Source organism: Syngnathus floridae, chromosome 2 (genome assembly GCF_059516105.1).
Source record: "Syngnathus floridae isolate MCC-2025c chromosome 2, RoL_Sflo_1.0, whole genome shotgun sequence".
Taxonomy (NCBI): domain Eukaryota; kingdom Metazoa; phylum Chordata; class Actinopteri; order Syngnathiformes; family Syngnathidae; genus Syngnathus; species Syngnathus floridae.
This window is the reverse complement of record NC_142414.1, coordinates 11502985-11519568: the sequence shown is the minus strand read 5'-3', so window position 1 is coordinate 11519568 and position 16584 is coordinate 11502985. Positions and strand designations below refer to the sequence as shown.

The 16584-nt window shown below is 43.5% G+C and overlaps 1 protein-coding gene across 3 annotated transcripts in view; it reads right to left on the bottom strand.

Annotated features, from left to right (window-relative positions):
- The window catches only part of LOC148401755 (uncharacterized), a 180809-nt gene that overhangs the window by 38424 nt on the left and 125801 nt on the right, over positions 1 to 16584 (bottom strand). For 2 of the 3 annotated variants that reach the window (XR_015853260.1, XR_015853261.1), the window contains exon 3: positions 4852 to 4937. Coding sequence is in view for 1 of the 3 variants with exons in the window: in XM_088357025.1 (XP_088213151.1) it covers positions 4852 to 4937; positions 16301 to 16410 (196 nt within the window). In the remaining 2 variants the exon portion in view is untranslated. Of the gene's footprint in view, positions 1 to 4851; positions 4938 to 16300; positions 16446 to 16584 lie in introns of all 3 variants that reach the window. The other variant, XM_088357025.1, reaches the window with a different exon arrangement.

Below are 16584 nucleotides of genomic sequence, written 5' to 3'. Positions count from 1 at the left end.
GGTGATTCACGAGGACGCGCAACAAATATTTTCTACATATATCACACATTCGTGCACTTGATGTGTCTGAATGGTGTGTGTGTGGGGGGGCGGCATTTGTGGTGCATGTTGCTGACTTGTGCACAAACTTGCGCGCTAGGTAAAGGGAGATCTTGACCTTGCAAGACAGAAAAAAATTAAAATCAAACCTTTGGATTAACATTGAAGAATCATTTTGGGGGTCGTACATGGCTTTGAATACACTTAGAAGCTCATCCTGGCGAGTTGGAGAAAAAAAAAAAAAAAAAAAAAAAAAGGTCCTGTCCGATTGTCTGCTGAGATGATACGAACGCGATTACGTGTATTTCATTTTATTAGTTAATACTAATCTATGAATATCGGCTTGACACAGATTGATCTCGCATAGCTGTGTGCATATATTTTTTTAAAGCGGCGAATGTGTGATTCAGATGCATGAAATGATCACGATCCAGCACAGTTATTGTTGATAGAGCGTCAGTGGAAGCAGCAAAGAATATCTTAGCAAGTTTTTACTTGCGTTTCTGGTGTTACACCATTATCTGGCCCGTGTCTGCACATTTTCAAGGACAAAAAACGAGAAGTGGAATAGAGCGGATTTAGTTTGAACTCTCCCGCCCGGCTCTGCTTCTGCAGTCTGGGGGGATTGCAGTTGCATGGGCTGAACGGGGACAAGCGGGTCTCCACTTACACGGATGGTTGAGTCATCAACACTGAACAAAAAAGTGGAAGGTTTGTTTTTTGTATCTGGATGATTTCTGAAAGTCGCTGGCGTCAGGACAATAAATTCTACAGTACCTGCAAATTAGTCACTTTGCATTATCAAAGGTAGCCTTTTTCACAACTTTTGAATGGTCGATAATGTGTAAAAAAAAATGTACCCACACGTGTTGACTGACAAATAGTACAGATATTTGAAAAAATATTTCGTTTACCAAATTGTGACTATTTGAGTTTTATACGCACGGACGCACGCACGCACGCTCACACACACACACACACACACACACACTTCATATATAGCTTATAACCTAAAATATATAGGCCTGTATTACACACACACACACACACACACCACACACACACACACACGCACACACACTAATTATTGCATTATCACTGATGACATCACCACAGACTTGTTAAATTACAGTACACAGAATGTGCACCACAATGACAGCAAAAACACAAGTTGGTAACAATATCCTCGACGCAGGACCTGGTTTTGCAATTTACGTCATAAGAACAACATTTGTGCATGGCCCTCGGCAGTACAGTGTAGCTCCACATTGAGAAACTGCAGAAGAGCAAATAGGAATCAAGGCGACACGGGAGAGTAGACGAGAGCACAAGGCTCAGCTCAGCGGAAGAGCCAAGGACACAGTGACCAGGCGTTCTGTAATGATTTTAGTCTCCGATCACACATTCACGCCCCCCCTGCAGAGATCCTATCTGCATTCAGCGTCCTTATTCTCTTCTCAGCAGCAGCAACAGCACCACTAACAGCAGCTAAGACTCTCCAGACCAGTTGTCAAAACGTGAGGTCATCTATGTATTTCCCAAGTCTTGGCTGCGTGTGTTTTTTTCACCCTGTTTGACCCCTGTCTCTAAACACCACGAGTTTCTGGCTCTTGCATAATTAGCAATATGCTCAATGTACAATATGCATTCCAAGAGTCCATGTGTGGTTAGTTTAATTATTGGTTCTAATTCTTTCTGCAAACAAAAAGGGCGGTCCACTGAACAAAGGACATTTTTTTTTCTACTTGCAGATCCACATGATTTTCTTGGAAATTAACAGAATTGGGTAGAGTAGCCAAAAATTGTGCTAGTTTTGGTGTATCCAGGTTCTTCCCCCTGCTTCTGTGGGTCGTTTGCATCATTGCCTTTCCCGCCCACATTCCAAGATCATGTGTATTTATTGAAGACGTGCTTAGGGGCTCTCTTAGCGTAGGCAGTGGCACCTGCGTTGTGCATATGCTGGCACATCCAAATTATTGTATCAGTGCAGTGCTTGCTGCATGCGTTTGCTTATTTGGCAGACCGGGCTCTGTCACGCTCGGTGGACCGGCGCAGCAGAAGGAGAGTCATGGAAATGCACCTAGAAGAGTAACAATATGGCGGAAGAAAGTCAATCTAAACCTTCCACCTGCTTAGACCACATCTAAACACCAGCGCGGAGAAGACAGATGGTCTAGTGCAACATGCGTGGTCGAATGCTCTGCACATAAGGGCAATGACAGGAGCCACTTTGATTGGACATGAATGAAGCTTGCTGTGACCACTCCTACAGCAGTGCAGGCCTCCCTCTCATAGATCTGCCGACTTGCGCTTGTCTGCAAATTTCATGGTCATCTTTCTTCATTTTTCGTTTCTACTCACCTGCACTCTATACACAGTGACATTTTATACTAGCTTCACTGCAAACACAAAATGGCAAAAGTGCTTGTTAGCACAAAGCTTATCCTAACTATCAGATATGAAGACATTTACAGTAGTAAACTCCAGATGTGTATATGTTTGAATTGACACTAAACCACACCGTCACACAGATGCACTCCAAAAATGTCATATCAAACAGTCTTCCCATAACAACACAAACGTTTTATGCTCATATTTGACTTGATACATGCTGTCAAAATATTTCTTTGTCTCCTCATTTGACCTACACTAGCAAATCTCTTGTGATGCATTTGTGCCTTCTTGGTCAAAACTACACCATGGTAGCTATGACAGACACAAATGGCCACAGCAAGTCAATGAAAGTGACCCGTGCGTACACCTCTGCTTCCGGGATGTGAAACCCAATTCCGGGTGGGATTGATCCTCATCTGGTCGCCGCGTGGCTGAGGCCAGCAGGGGAAGATAAGAGAAGACTCCGAGTGGTCAATGATATGCTTGGACAGAAAAGACACTTTGCTTTAAATGGAAGACATGGTTAGTGCATCAATTCATGACACAAGCAAATTCCATGCTACAGTTTAACGTTATCCTCTTGCCAGCAATTGCTTGTTGAAATTGAAAATGACGGTAGATCATTTATTTGAATACGTTTTGTGTTAATGTTGAATTGCAGTGTTTAGGATTTGCATGACTTGCACAAGAGGTATTTAAAATAAAAAATAATTTGAACTAGACAATTTCTTTTATAACACGTTTCTGATCTATTATGTGTTCCAAACACAAAATACACGTGAACAAGGTGTGTTCTGCCTGCATGTGTGCCAACTTCTGGCTTGTCGTCTGTCCCTCGGATGGGAGGTAAATAATTGAATGGATCCATTAATAAATAAAGTGCAGGGGGGGGGGGGTAGAGGGGTGAGTCGTCTTTACAATCACCAAGCGATGAGTGGCACGGTGGCAAACACGCTTCCACTCTCTCTTTGCTCACTCTCACTCAGGCATGTGCTGCAGTGGACCTCGGGCAGGACGTGCCACTTCAACACAACCCTCATCCATCAGGACAAGGCGACTTCCTGTTAGGGTAGTGGAGGGAGGTATCGGGCAGTTTTACACTGTAGGCATTAGTAAAGTCCTGTTGGTGATTATTATTTTTACATCACATTGCCTGTTATTTTTATTGAAAAATTTACCAAGGGTCCACTGAGCGGAAAAGAGAAAAGGAAGTTGTGGCTGTAAAGAATGTTGAATTTTAAGATTATTAATTTTGAGCCTTTTTAAGGCTTCAGAAGTTTTGTAAAGAGGCTCATTTTGGATTTGGGATTTGTTCAATAGCTACATGAAAGAAAACATGTTGGCCTGCAAAGGCAAACATGCAGTCCCATCCATTTTCTCTATCGATTCTCTATTAATGCTCAGCTTTCTTCTTCTTCTCTCTTTCAAATCTGCTCCTCTTGTTTTTTCTTTCTGTGGGCCTTCTTCTATATTTTACAGCCTGATCTCTATTTAGATTTCCTCGTTTGGAGTTGCCACAACGCTCCCTGCTGCCAACATCTGTAAGTGGTTTGGAGGCAAGAGACACGATGGAAAAACATCAAAAAATAAAAAAAAGAGCAGCACTGTGCTCTACTACTGCGCTGCTAAAGGAATGGCGGCTGTGAAAGGGCTACAAACTGCTCTGGGATCAGAGGCCCGCTCAGGAGCCGGGCCAGGCTCAAATTTAAAAAGTTGGCAATGATCCTTGTTATTTGCAAGGAGATACATGTCAGTATCAAGAAGAAAAAAAAAACATGTTATCATTTACTCTTGAGGCGGGCTAATCGGTGTAGTTTGTAACAAAAATGTACAAGCCACACTAGACTAAACTTCACACTGTCGGTGGGGGGGGCATGTTGGGACCGCGCAGTTTAAGGTTTACTGGGGATTGACCTTAATCACGTGTCAGGTTTTAGGCAGATTGGACTCGAGCTGCAGCACTTTTAAAGAGATTATGTTATTGTAAGAGATTAGAGGAAGTAGATACATTGAAGGGAGCTAATGAGGGGGTTCACCCCTCCCCAGCTGCATGCCGGCTTAATGCATTGCTCACTGTCCTGTTGATAATACACACTACAATGCTATTATTGTGGCCTCTACAGGTCTTTACAGTGTTTTTTTTTTGTTTTGTGCAGTGAGCTCCACTCATAATTTGCGACGTGCAAAGTTTCATCTAACTTGACCATTTATTTGAGGGCATGTGGCTGCCATTTACTGTGTTACTAAAGTCAGTGAAATGGCGAAGGGGAGAGTCAGGGGATGTGTGTGCACAGTAGGGTCTCATTAGGTAATGAGGGTGATTACGCTGCATTAGGTAGTGGAGAAGCGAGGCAACAGCCACAGGGCGGGAGGGGAGAGGAGAAACATGTGTCTGTGATTTGCGGCATAAGCACATACCATTTAATTGAGACAAGCTGTCTCCGTGTCCTGATTGGTGCAGAGCTGTCCTCTGCGTGTCTGCTTGGTCCTCGCTGTCCTTAGCTCTGAGGGCAGAAAGACAGATGTGGTGTGAAAGGGTGGAAAGGGAGCGTGGAAAGGTACTGGACCCAGAGGGAGACGCTCTTCAAGGTAGAGAGCGGAACGCTGCCTGTCTCGACTTTTCTAGGTCAGGCCTTTGCGTGGAGAACAAGTAGAAGATGGAAGTGTTTTGTCTGCGACTCAAGAAGATGACCGATTGCGGCGTGATGCTTCATCTTAGATAAATGACACCACGTTTACCCACAAAGATCCGCACTTGAGCACTAAATGTGCCACAGGATTCCCTTTGCCAGGCACGGCCCTGTCTTCTATAAGAAGGAAGGTATTTTTACCCGGTATAAAGTGCTGACCCAGTCTCAGGTAATTACACCCCTGTTGGGCTTTGGCACAGACATGTCAGGGCAATGCTGAGTGCACCTTACACCCCAGCCACGGGTAAACCACACTTATCTCACCATTTACAAGAGAACGCAGAGCCTGGCTCCAAATGAGAGTGGGGAAGTGGGGCCTACCTTGGCAAAGCTAACTAAGCGCTCCCCCATCAAAAGTCAGAAAGTGCGCAAGAAGCACAATGAACTTTGACAGATTTGCAGCGAGAGAAGAAAAGCAAAAAGATATATAAAAGTGCCAAACAGTGGGATTATGGTCAAGTGGTACCTGTATGTGGTGCATTTCCTAACTATGGATTCAATCCAGTAATCCTTAAGAGGGTTAGGCATGTTCTAATCACTTGTAACACAATAATGTTGAGCATGAACAAGATACAACTTTCTTGGATTTTTATTCAAGTGTAGAAAAAAAAACAAAGGGCTGTACTGACAAGCCCGGATGACGCCTTCAAACAATTAGAAGCTGGTTCTTCCTTTGGATTGAGACATTTGACATGTTCTCAATCATAGTAATATTCATACAGTCTAATCGTGAAGGCATTTCCTCATTTCACGATTTACACTTATGAAGTATGTCAAGAAGAAGGGTGCAGGCATATATAGTAACCTGAAGCTTCACCCAACGGCGTTTTGATTAGTTCTATCCTTAGTTGCTTTTTAATTGATTGAAAGCTATTTGAATAAAAGCCACCAAGCTACAAATACAACTTTTGTCATGAAGCATGCAGGACACCACAATATAAATCAGTCTCTCTCATGTGACTTTGCCTACAATATGTCAAAAGTGTTACCAAGACGTGCTTATAAATAAAGCCCAGTATTCAAACAGTCTTCAAGGAGACAATTTCAAGAGCTGAGCCAGTGAACATGTGCTTTTCAGACTTTGAGAGCAGAACAGGAAACCTTGAGTCTGTGTTGTCTTTACTTTGTCCAGAATCTATGTATCGTCTCTCCCGTTGAATGCATGCTTTATGGAAACTATGCGCTGTGTGTTGCGCGGCAAAGGGAAATGGTTGTGGTCAGACCGTAGTCCTTGACAGAGGAGGGAGGAAAGCAAAGAGTAGACAGAGGAGGGCTGCAAAAGAAAACCTTCTTGAATTTAAATGATGAGCTTATATCCATATTTTATCCACATGTGAACAGGCACATAGGCAGGAAGGTCCTAGCTCAAGTGCAGCGTGTCCTATGCTGGTGGGAATGTGCCACTGCACGTTAATTCTCCCTTCACGCTTGCGTTGAGGAACACAGAGCCTCTAATTGATGCTAAACAAACTGCTGACCTACACTCAGGATGAAAGTCTGTCCCTGATGCACACGCAGTGACACAAGCAACAAAAGTTTACTATCTGCCCTCAAACTCACTGGAAACTTCATTCGCTGCAAACACATGAGATGTCATTTATTTTTGTTTTCTAACTTTCAAGCTCACGTTAAAATGTGACAGGCCGGGAGTGTATACTTTGCAATTGTCCCGTGGAACGCTGAGAGGCATTTTGGAGAGCGCCCATGCATGCGTGAGGAGACGGTGGAAGGTGAGGGAGGGACCGAGAAGGTGAAGTCCTACTCATCTCGCTCTCTCTCTCTCTCTCTCACGCACGCACGCACGCACGCACGCGCGCACGCACGCACGCACAGACTGGCTCATAAGAAGTAGCACAACGATGCCATTGTGCAGGCCACATTTCCTCGTGTCTCCTCGCGGGTACATCATCTCTGTGCAGTCTGCTGCATGGAGGGCAAGTGCATGCATGCCACGGAGAGGGAATCCGAGGGAGGGTGGAAAGGAGTGGGCGAGAAGTTATAACCTGAATCTTTTTCCACAGATTCCCCTTCGTCTCTTGTCTTCCGAGTCTCTCTGTCACACCCTCCCCCTTTTCTCTCCCTCCCTCCACAGAGGAATCCAGTCCCTCCATTGGGACCACAGCCCTTTGAAGGTGATCCAGAATTGTGTCGCTCTGCCTGTTCGATTGTTCCCCTCTGCCACCTCCACTCCCAGCGCATCAGCCCTCAGGGTGCTGGATCCCGTTCAACCTGAGAGCAGCCATGCTGCAAATCCAGGCCCGGGCGAAACACCGTCGCAGAGCGCCCCGTTGTACCCCGGGGAGAACCCAGGTGGCCCGCAAAGACGGAGGACAAAGGGAAACGCACGCACGGTCATGTACAGTACGGTGATTAAATGCAAAGCATTGTCTCTACCTTCATCCCTTTGCTTTTCATAAGCCTTTTTTTCATCCCTTACACCTCCTCCCTCATTGCAGGCCACTTCCCCTCTGCCTTGCCTACACTTCCCGTCTCTGTCCCAAGGGCAAACTCATCAAACTGGTTCCTTTGGCACACCGGGAACACACAAATACGTACACACTGGGATGCCAGCACAACCGCTTTATTCAACAGAGGGCCTTTCACTTGCAGGGCCTCAGCAGCAGAAGACAGCGAATGACAAACAGACACAGAAGAGACAAAAAAGAGAAAAAGGGAGATAAAGAGAGAAGTGATCCAGAGGGATGTGCATTCCTTTGGCTCGCCTGGCTCTCGAGCACAGGAGACGTGTTGCTGGCTGTTCGCTTGACTCTCCTCGGGCCACATGGGGCTGGCACTCCTTTGCGCATGCCCGCATGTGTCTGTGTGTGTGCGCATGGGCTTATGTTTGTATGTGTTAAACTAAGGCAGACTTTGCAATTTCACTTACATTACTACTTTTATCACCTCTACTGTACGTGTGTGTTCCCAACCATAATAACCAGAGGAACACACACTTCCAGCTTACTGCTTTCAATTAAAACTAAAGAGCTTCCAGAACCACCGGGTCTTCTTGCCAAAACCTGCCGCACGTTTACACACAAGCAAATTTACACAAGATGGTAATTTATCTTATGTGACACAGCACAACTTAATTGCAATCAGATGATGTATGAGGCAAAAATGGTTTTGGTGCAGAAGGGTAATTCAGGTTTATTGACGTATTTTATATTTTGGTCAGGTTAACAAAAACATCCAAACAAGAAACCCTAAGAGAGTCACAATATTGTATAAATTGCTGCCTTGAGATATCAGTTTAATCAGTAGAAATGGCATTTAACAGTATAAAGACCTCCTTTGGGATCATTGGTCACAATTATCCAAAGTGCTGCCTACTGTATAATGTGTTAGGTTGAGTTTACTACCACCATTAAGTGCTTGTACCTCATATCACCAAAAACTTCAGCATCTTTCATAACTTAAGGAACCTCTGTGTTGTATTATATAATGAACTTGGCCCTGGGATAATACAGATTGTCTACTCAAAACTTTCAACAATTCTTTTAACTTTGAGAGTTCCCTTAAATGTTAAGTGCCTTACAAATTAATTGTATTATTATTATCATTATTATTATTATTATTATTGGGACTATTTTTTCATTCTTGTTGTTTTTGAGTACTATATAGCCATCTATAAAAGTACCCTATGCACGTTACAAAAATCTAATCTAATTTAGTCGTAAAGAATAACGGTTTCACGATTCTGTTTCTGATCACATTTTGATCATTTCACGGTCAAGTCACTCGTTTCTCCAGACACCGCTGAACTTTTAGATGACTACATGAGAGTGATGGCTACATCAATATTATCACATTCAAATTCCAATCATCTGCGATATCTCTTGCACATCAACACGATTTACTTTATCAACAATGTATCTTTCTTCCACTGGAACCTTCATCTTAATCACCTCCTGTGTTCCAGGCCTACAACGTCACAACGGTCACTACTGCGAAGATGAGCGTTCAAGCTATCTATAGCCAGTGTAGCCCTGGGGATTGTGTCCTAAACTCCATATTCATGACACATCACTTTGAGGATTAGAAGGGCATCATCAGATAGAGGGGTTTACAGCAGTGCGCACACACACACACACCACACACACATGCACGCACACACACTAAGTTAAGAGTCTCCGAGATGCTCAGTAACGTTGTTGTCCGGGTAAGCATAGATTAGATGCTCTCTAGGAAGTTATCCACATATTTTGGGCCATGTGTTTGTCATTACAGTTGAGATGTATTTCTTTTCCAGAGCAGTCTGAGTGATTGCTTTGTATCGCTAACCCGAACAGTTAGGTGTTAATTTGGGCAGTGATTATTTGCCTACTTAGCCCTAACAGCCTCTAGTATTCGTCTCAAACTGCCAGTTCAAATACTTTGCATTGGACTCGCTAGTGTCAATTGTTGAGAGACGAAGGAATCCAAATTGTGTGAGGCGGGGGATTATTTAGGCCATAGGAATCTGATCTGTGGTAGTGGAGGGTGGGGGGGTGTTAAGGGATGTGGGAGTTTTAGTGCCCACAGTGTGTCTCTGTGCTGTGATTGTACATTTTGTGGTTGTATGTGCATCCATGCATGCATGTGTGTGTTCTTATCTCCCCGGGTCCACAGCAGCAGGAGCATCAGAGGAAGCATAGCCTTTCCTTCCTGTGCCTTTCACACTGTCACAACACACTCTGGCTATGAAACTCTGGCTTCATCCAACTTACACAGCGACCGAGCGAATTTGCTCAAGGAGAATGTATAGTATGTGTACGATATGTTGAATAGTGTACATAATGTTTATTTGACATGCTGAGATGAATTACACAGGTGCTTGAAAGAAGCAAAGAGTTAGGAAAGTATGCTGTGGGCTGTTTGGAGGAACTGTAGATGTTGTTAGGGTTGTGACCTCTATGGGGAAGCTGAGGAAGGACACCTTTCGACTTGATATCAGGCACCTGCAGCTAGCCATGGGCAGAAAGCCATTCCATCCTGTTTCAGTGTGTGCCGTCCTTCAAAACAACACCGGCCCACTTTTGGTGACCACCACACGCCCCAAAATTACAGGACTACATTTGATGACAGCTAGTGAGCTGTAATGGTTAAACTGAGGTGAGCCAAGGTAGTTGTGCAGATAACTACAGTGTGCAGTTAAATTAAAGATTAAATAAATTGAATAATTCTGTGACAATGTAGTAGAAATGAATGGAAATACCAACAAACCAAACAGAAGATGTGACCGAAGAGATGGCAATCACTTAATGAAAGGTTTATTTTTTGTTTCAAGTAAATTGCACAGGATTAATGGATTAAAGGTGGTGGGGGGGAAGTATTTATCTTATTCTTTTTTTACATCACAAAAATCTGCCATTTGAACAGTTGTGTTTAGAGTTTGCATGTAGTCCAGACTACTCAAATGTGCACTGTACAGTGCAGCATATTAAACACACAAAAAACATACCGATGCTCTCTAGAGCTATTAAATGGGAACTGTGCCAAACCAACACTTCATTTCAATTTCAAATCCAAGGCCCGACATTGACCTTTCAACACTAAACTAGTTAAGGCGTCACTTTCCCTCTTCGTCTGTTCTTCTGCTTGTCAACACACCCAGTTTGCATTACCATGTACTTCCAATGTTCAAGTCAAATCTGCCTCCATGGAAGCTGTGATCACATTTTAAGAACCACAGACAAGTAGTTGTGACCCCTCATATGTATATTACTGTCTCCCTAGCCACAATAATCATTGATTTATTATTTGTTAGTATTGTATCCGTGTATGCGAGCATTTGGTTAAGGGACCTCATCTGGGGAAGTTTTTCCCCAAAAAACACTGATGTCTAAAGTATTCACCTCATCGGTTCAGCTAGCAAAAAGACATGGATTAAAAAAATCTAGAATTTATTTTTCAGGAGAAATAAGTAGCAATGTAAACATAAAGCCACAAGGTACTTACAATGAATTTTCAGCTTTGTGTTTGATTGCCATACACGCTGAATGAGGCGAGTTGGTAATTTCGCATGACAAGCATAGATCGGCATATCTTTAAGAGGGAGGGTTGCGCCACTGTGGGAGTGGTCACAATTGAATTCAATCATGGCCAATCAAAGCGTCTCATTGAATGCAGCGTGATATTCCCACACTAGAGTCTTGACATGGATTAAACACATCTTTTCCATGAGGTGGATGCCCCATAACCGCCCCCTGCACCAGATTGTTCATAAAAACAGGCCAAGTTGTGTGGGACACAAACACACTCGAAAGCAGGCAGCATTTTCCCTGGTCTGTCTACACTGTTGAAAAAAAGAGGCCAGAGATTAAATATGACCATAAAGCTTGCGGGTAGAAAGAATAACTAGTGAGCACATGTTTATTGTCATAGCGAACCAAATTGTACCATTGTTTAGTCGCCATTTATTTTCGGACATAAAATGCTCATTGCTGTCGTAAAAATGATAACCCTGGTCGTTAATTGAAGCCAAAAGACTTTGTGATGTCCAAAACGGCAGTTATACAAGACTCATACTAGGAGGACCGCTGTTGCTTCAAGCTCAAGGAAGGGCGTGTGAGTGTAAAATAATACCAAAAAACTACACCAAAGGAAGAGGGGAGATGGAGAAAAAGAGTGGGAAGAAAGTGGGAGATGGAGAGGGGGGTACCCAGGCGGGTGTTCCAAAAACCTGTCAAGGTATTTCCTTCTCCAAACACAAAATTTGCGGCACTTTGGAGAGTGGCGTGCCAACACTCACACATGCAGAGCCCCCAACACACAACAGCTGCAACTTTGATTTAACGCATACTTTGATTGGATAGGTCTCAGGTTGACTCCCTCATCCCTGTGCAGTCGTGACTGCGGCCGCCGTGCACAGCTGCGCGCGTGCACGCACCAGCGCGGCCAAACTTAATGAGCCATTCAATACGCCACGAGCTCCCATGTCCCCCGACCCCCGCCGCAAGTACATAATCCCTCTGTCCCCTCACTTGATATACGTACGTCTCATCACTCCTGATTCTAGCATGCGTGTGCCTGCACGCTCACATAAATATGCACACACACTTACACACACATTATGTCCCACCGTTCTCCCTCTTTACCAGCTGTAGTCTACCTAGCGTGTTTACACAGCCAGCTGAACCGAGATGAAGAAAGAGTATTGGAGGCATGGACCAGGGCCTTCTGTCTGAGGGTCTTTCCTGGGAATCACAGGAAATGGACCCCCCTACTCCAAAAAAAGGGAAAGACAGATGAAAATAAGTAACCAAAACCTCAGTCATAAATGACGAGACTGACGCCGAAAACATATGTCCCAAGGGTCCTCACAACTTGGGACGAAAATTGGGTAAAAACATTCCAATGTGACTCCAGTAAAAGTTACCTGTAGATTTGGTGCTCTCAACTGCCGTTTGCTGGATCTCACGGCAAAACAGCTTACTTTGTGTGTGTGCTCATTTTGTTCTGAAAGAGTTTTGCTGCGTTGTGGGAACGTAAGGTGAGGCTGTGGTCAACATTGTGCCCCTTGGCCATTGACAGGATTACAACTGTCTGGCCTTTGTGCTCAAAATGAGCGGTTGAATCATTAAATATTGATTTAAAACTGCTAATTACTCCTTACATCCTCGGGTGGGGAGTGAAAAAGCAGGTTCTCAGATGGTTTCGTAATATCTTGCTGACATCCACTCGTTTTATACTTTTTGGTCTATTTCCTCAAGAGCAGCGTATAGTAATTTAAAGGCTCTATGATTAATAATTTTTTGGGGGGATTGAAGGGCCAAGCGTCATCAAATATGTTTTTGTTGTTTAGACAATTTTTCTTACATGTCATGCTTTCTAGTTTCCCTCCAGCCACTCGTGTTTAGTTGTCTTGGTGTGCCTTGTTTTCTCATCATTTTGATTGTATTTTGTTCCTTACTTTCTTTCAGTCTTGGTCAGTTCATTGTTGCTGTGGAGCTTAGTCCTGTCGTGTTTTTTTCTCTCTCCGTGTTGAGGTGAGCCTATTCCCTGTATTAATTGTGGATTTTGTTCATTCTTTATTTTGAGCCTTCCTGGTGCCTTGCCTGCTGTTTTATTTTTTAAACGAACATTGTTTTAATATGTGTTTTTGTTGTTTTAAGATCCACATACACATCCGCTTCCCTGAATCTCGATCCTCCATCTTCTGGCACAACATTACATGCAAACCCAGGATGAGATTAAATTGTACATAATTAATAGGACACTTTTGTTTAAAATATTTTTTTGTTTGACTTCTTTTTTAGAATCTGTGTAAGTGGCTAATGATGAAGACTAACTGCAAATGCTCGCTTGTCTTTTTAGGCTCCTTGGTGGTCCCAATCACTCTGATTTACAACCGGGTTCTCTTCTTTTTCTCCACTCGTAGAGAGAAAGCACCAGCTGCCATGTGCCCCTGTGTTATTTGTCTTTAGAACAGACCCCCTTAATTACTTTCTGTTGTGCCCTTTTCCTTTGAACCCTCCCACCCAAATATTGAGCTCGCTTGTCTGGAAAGGGGACTTCAGACAACAGAGGTGCGTGTTTTGGTGTGACTGTGCTGCTTCATATTTAAAGCAGGTGTGTGTCCAAACAGTGAGCATGTGTGGGAATGTGACTTGAGGTCTACATTTAACTAACAGAGTGGGACTTCTAGCCAAAGAATCTGGCCACAAAAACCAAACCAGCTAACCTCAGTGTCTGGGTGGCAGCTCTGAACCTCGCCGCCTAATCAAGTAAAGCATTATACAACTTTTGTGGTTTCGACCCATAAGAGAAAGTTCAAGATGGGACAGATTCAACATATGTGTTTACTTTTGTGTCTTCACTTTCTCACACATCCTCCTTTTTTTCTGCATTTGTGCTGTTCAGTAGTATAGACAGGTGAGAGAAGATGTCATGACCCTTGACCTTGCATCATTCTCAGGGTTGCTCTGGGTGGCCAACTGGGTTGACCTGACCTCAACCCTCACAGTGACCCTGGGGTCACTGCCAGTTGCTGCTGTTTAGCCACATGACAGGCCCACGAAAAGAGAAATTTAAAAAGCTGAGAGGGCCTTTCTGTTAATTCGAAGCGGAAAGATATCCCCTGTAAAATTTATAATTGTATGTTTTTGCTGCACATACCTGCAATTACACAATGCCTACCACATGATTTGCCCTCTGTGGCAACAGTCATGCAAACCATAATGAAGTTTAATGACTTACAACTGCTCAGCATTAGCAGAAACTGCAATGGCCACAATGACACTATTATTTTGATAGTGAAGTATAATCAAGCCAATCCAAAGTGAGTAGTTGTCGCTCATTCAAAGTCAGGAGCCTTGTCCACCTGTGACCCTAATGAGGACATGCACAATAGAAAATGGATAGATGGAAGAAAGAGGACGTTTTCAGTACTTTCAAGGGGATTGAAGATCAAAATGTCACGACTTTGTTGTAGTTTAAATGCCCATATCTTCTTTAAAGTCAAGTCAACTTTAATTATATGGACCTAAATCACAGAAATAGCCTTAATCAGCTGCCAATTATGTAAATCTGGACTGTATTTATTCAAAGTTGTATAACATTGTTTCAAACATTACATCTGCCGGTTTATGAGGGCCACCATTTTTAATAGCTTTTGTTAGCTCTTGTGAGAGTAAAAACTCGTCAAAATGTGATGTCTATTTGTCAATTCCAGCTTATTAAGCAGCTTTATTTACAAATACATTCAAAAGAGCCTCTTGTTTGGGTCAAGTTAGTATTAATTCATACCCAGTCAGGCTGTCTGTCATTTTGTCATTATTTCAGGTCGGCTCAGTCCGTTGGAGTCGTTGGCGACAGCCACTTGGTGTCGAGAATGGACTTAGCGGTACTGGGTCACACAAAGGCGAAGCACAAGTAGATATTCAGCCATCATCGCATTATGGTAGAGTACAAAAAATTCTGTAGTCAACCAACCACTATCAGATCTACACGGCGAGTTTTTATCGCTTCAATTTATTTACATTTGTTCCCACTGTCTCACTATTGTGCAGCCCTCTCAAGGACATAACTTTTCCAAGAGAACGTGGGCTCAAGTGGACTCATTTGCATAAGTAGGCCATTGGTTCCTAATGGAGACGTTTTGTTCTGACGCTAACAAGGTGTCTCGCCGGGGCTCTCGTTCATTCTCGCCTTCCTGTCGTCCGCCGACTCTGACGTCCGGGCAATCAGCGTCATGTTTGGGCGCTCTCTTTGTGTGATTTACGAGCTCCTAGGTTCATTTAAAAGCCATTGTTCTCCTCTGACAGATACCACGGGCCCCTCCGCATTCTCACTTGTGGACCGCACACACTGGCTCGCACAGCTGCCGCTTATTCTGCCACGCACTTGCCCATCTATCACCGAGCAAAACAGGAGAAGATTGTTATCCCAGTTACAAGATTAACTCAGAGATGACCAACGATGGGCAATCCAGAGGTGAGCTCGAAAACACACAGATGAGAGAAACGTAAAAAGGAGAGGAGACCTTGGCTTTTCTGAAACAACATTGTCAATGAAGAATCAGTCTTGAATGAAAACGGATTCACTGCTTTGTTCAATGAAAAACACGCAATGATTGAGTCATACGACTGAATACATCTTCAGCCTTCTAAATGAAGCAAACAGAGGGCTGTCTTCTATCAACTGATTATTCACAAACATATAAAACAAGATGAGAAATGTAAAATCCAGTGATATAATACAGTCGTCTAGATTGAAAAACAAACACACAACCACTATTTCAACATCATGTCACCATATGTGAATGCCATTTTCAAAAACGGTACTCAGGCGCAGAAAGGGAAATGAAACCAACGTCAGTCAAGTAAAAAAAAAGTGAAAGGGCAAAAGGCTCCTTCCTTCCATCTCGCCTCCTTGCGTTTTGCTAAATGCTCCAAGGGTGTCGATCTGTAAATTCATCAAGGAACACCTTTCCTTGATTAAATGTGTTTCGACTGCAAATGGAAGGCAGCAGAGGAGGCAAAAGGAGGGGGTGGTAATTTGGAGAGTAGAGGCTTTATGAGAGCAATCATCTCCAATAAGGGCCGCTCGGGAATCTCAAGCGGTGAGCCCACCACCCCGCACGCTCAAACAAACACAGTTGCACTTTCTCTTGAAAAAAAACCAGCGCCTATGTGTTAATTCAGTTGCTTACACTGAGAGCAAAAGAGTTTTTAATCCCAATGCTCATCACTTACTTTAATTTGGGGAGATGAAGAAAAGGTGGCGTCCCACAAAGTGGGCTGGATTGAGTTACAGCCTCTGCTCTGCCTTTGAACGGGAGATTAACTTCTTTCTCTGAGTTCATATTTTCATTTGGGACTGCCTGTGGTCAGACGGAGGCTGGCGGAGAAAGAAAACACAGGACAAGAAGGAGGGGGAGGCTTGGGGAAGATATAATGTTGGGATAATAAATCATATGCACACAATATAAAAAAGTGGGAAGAGTCGCATGAGCGACCAAGTTATCGAGCAGTTGCAA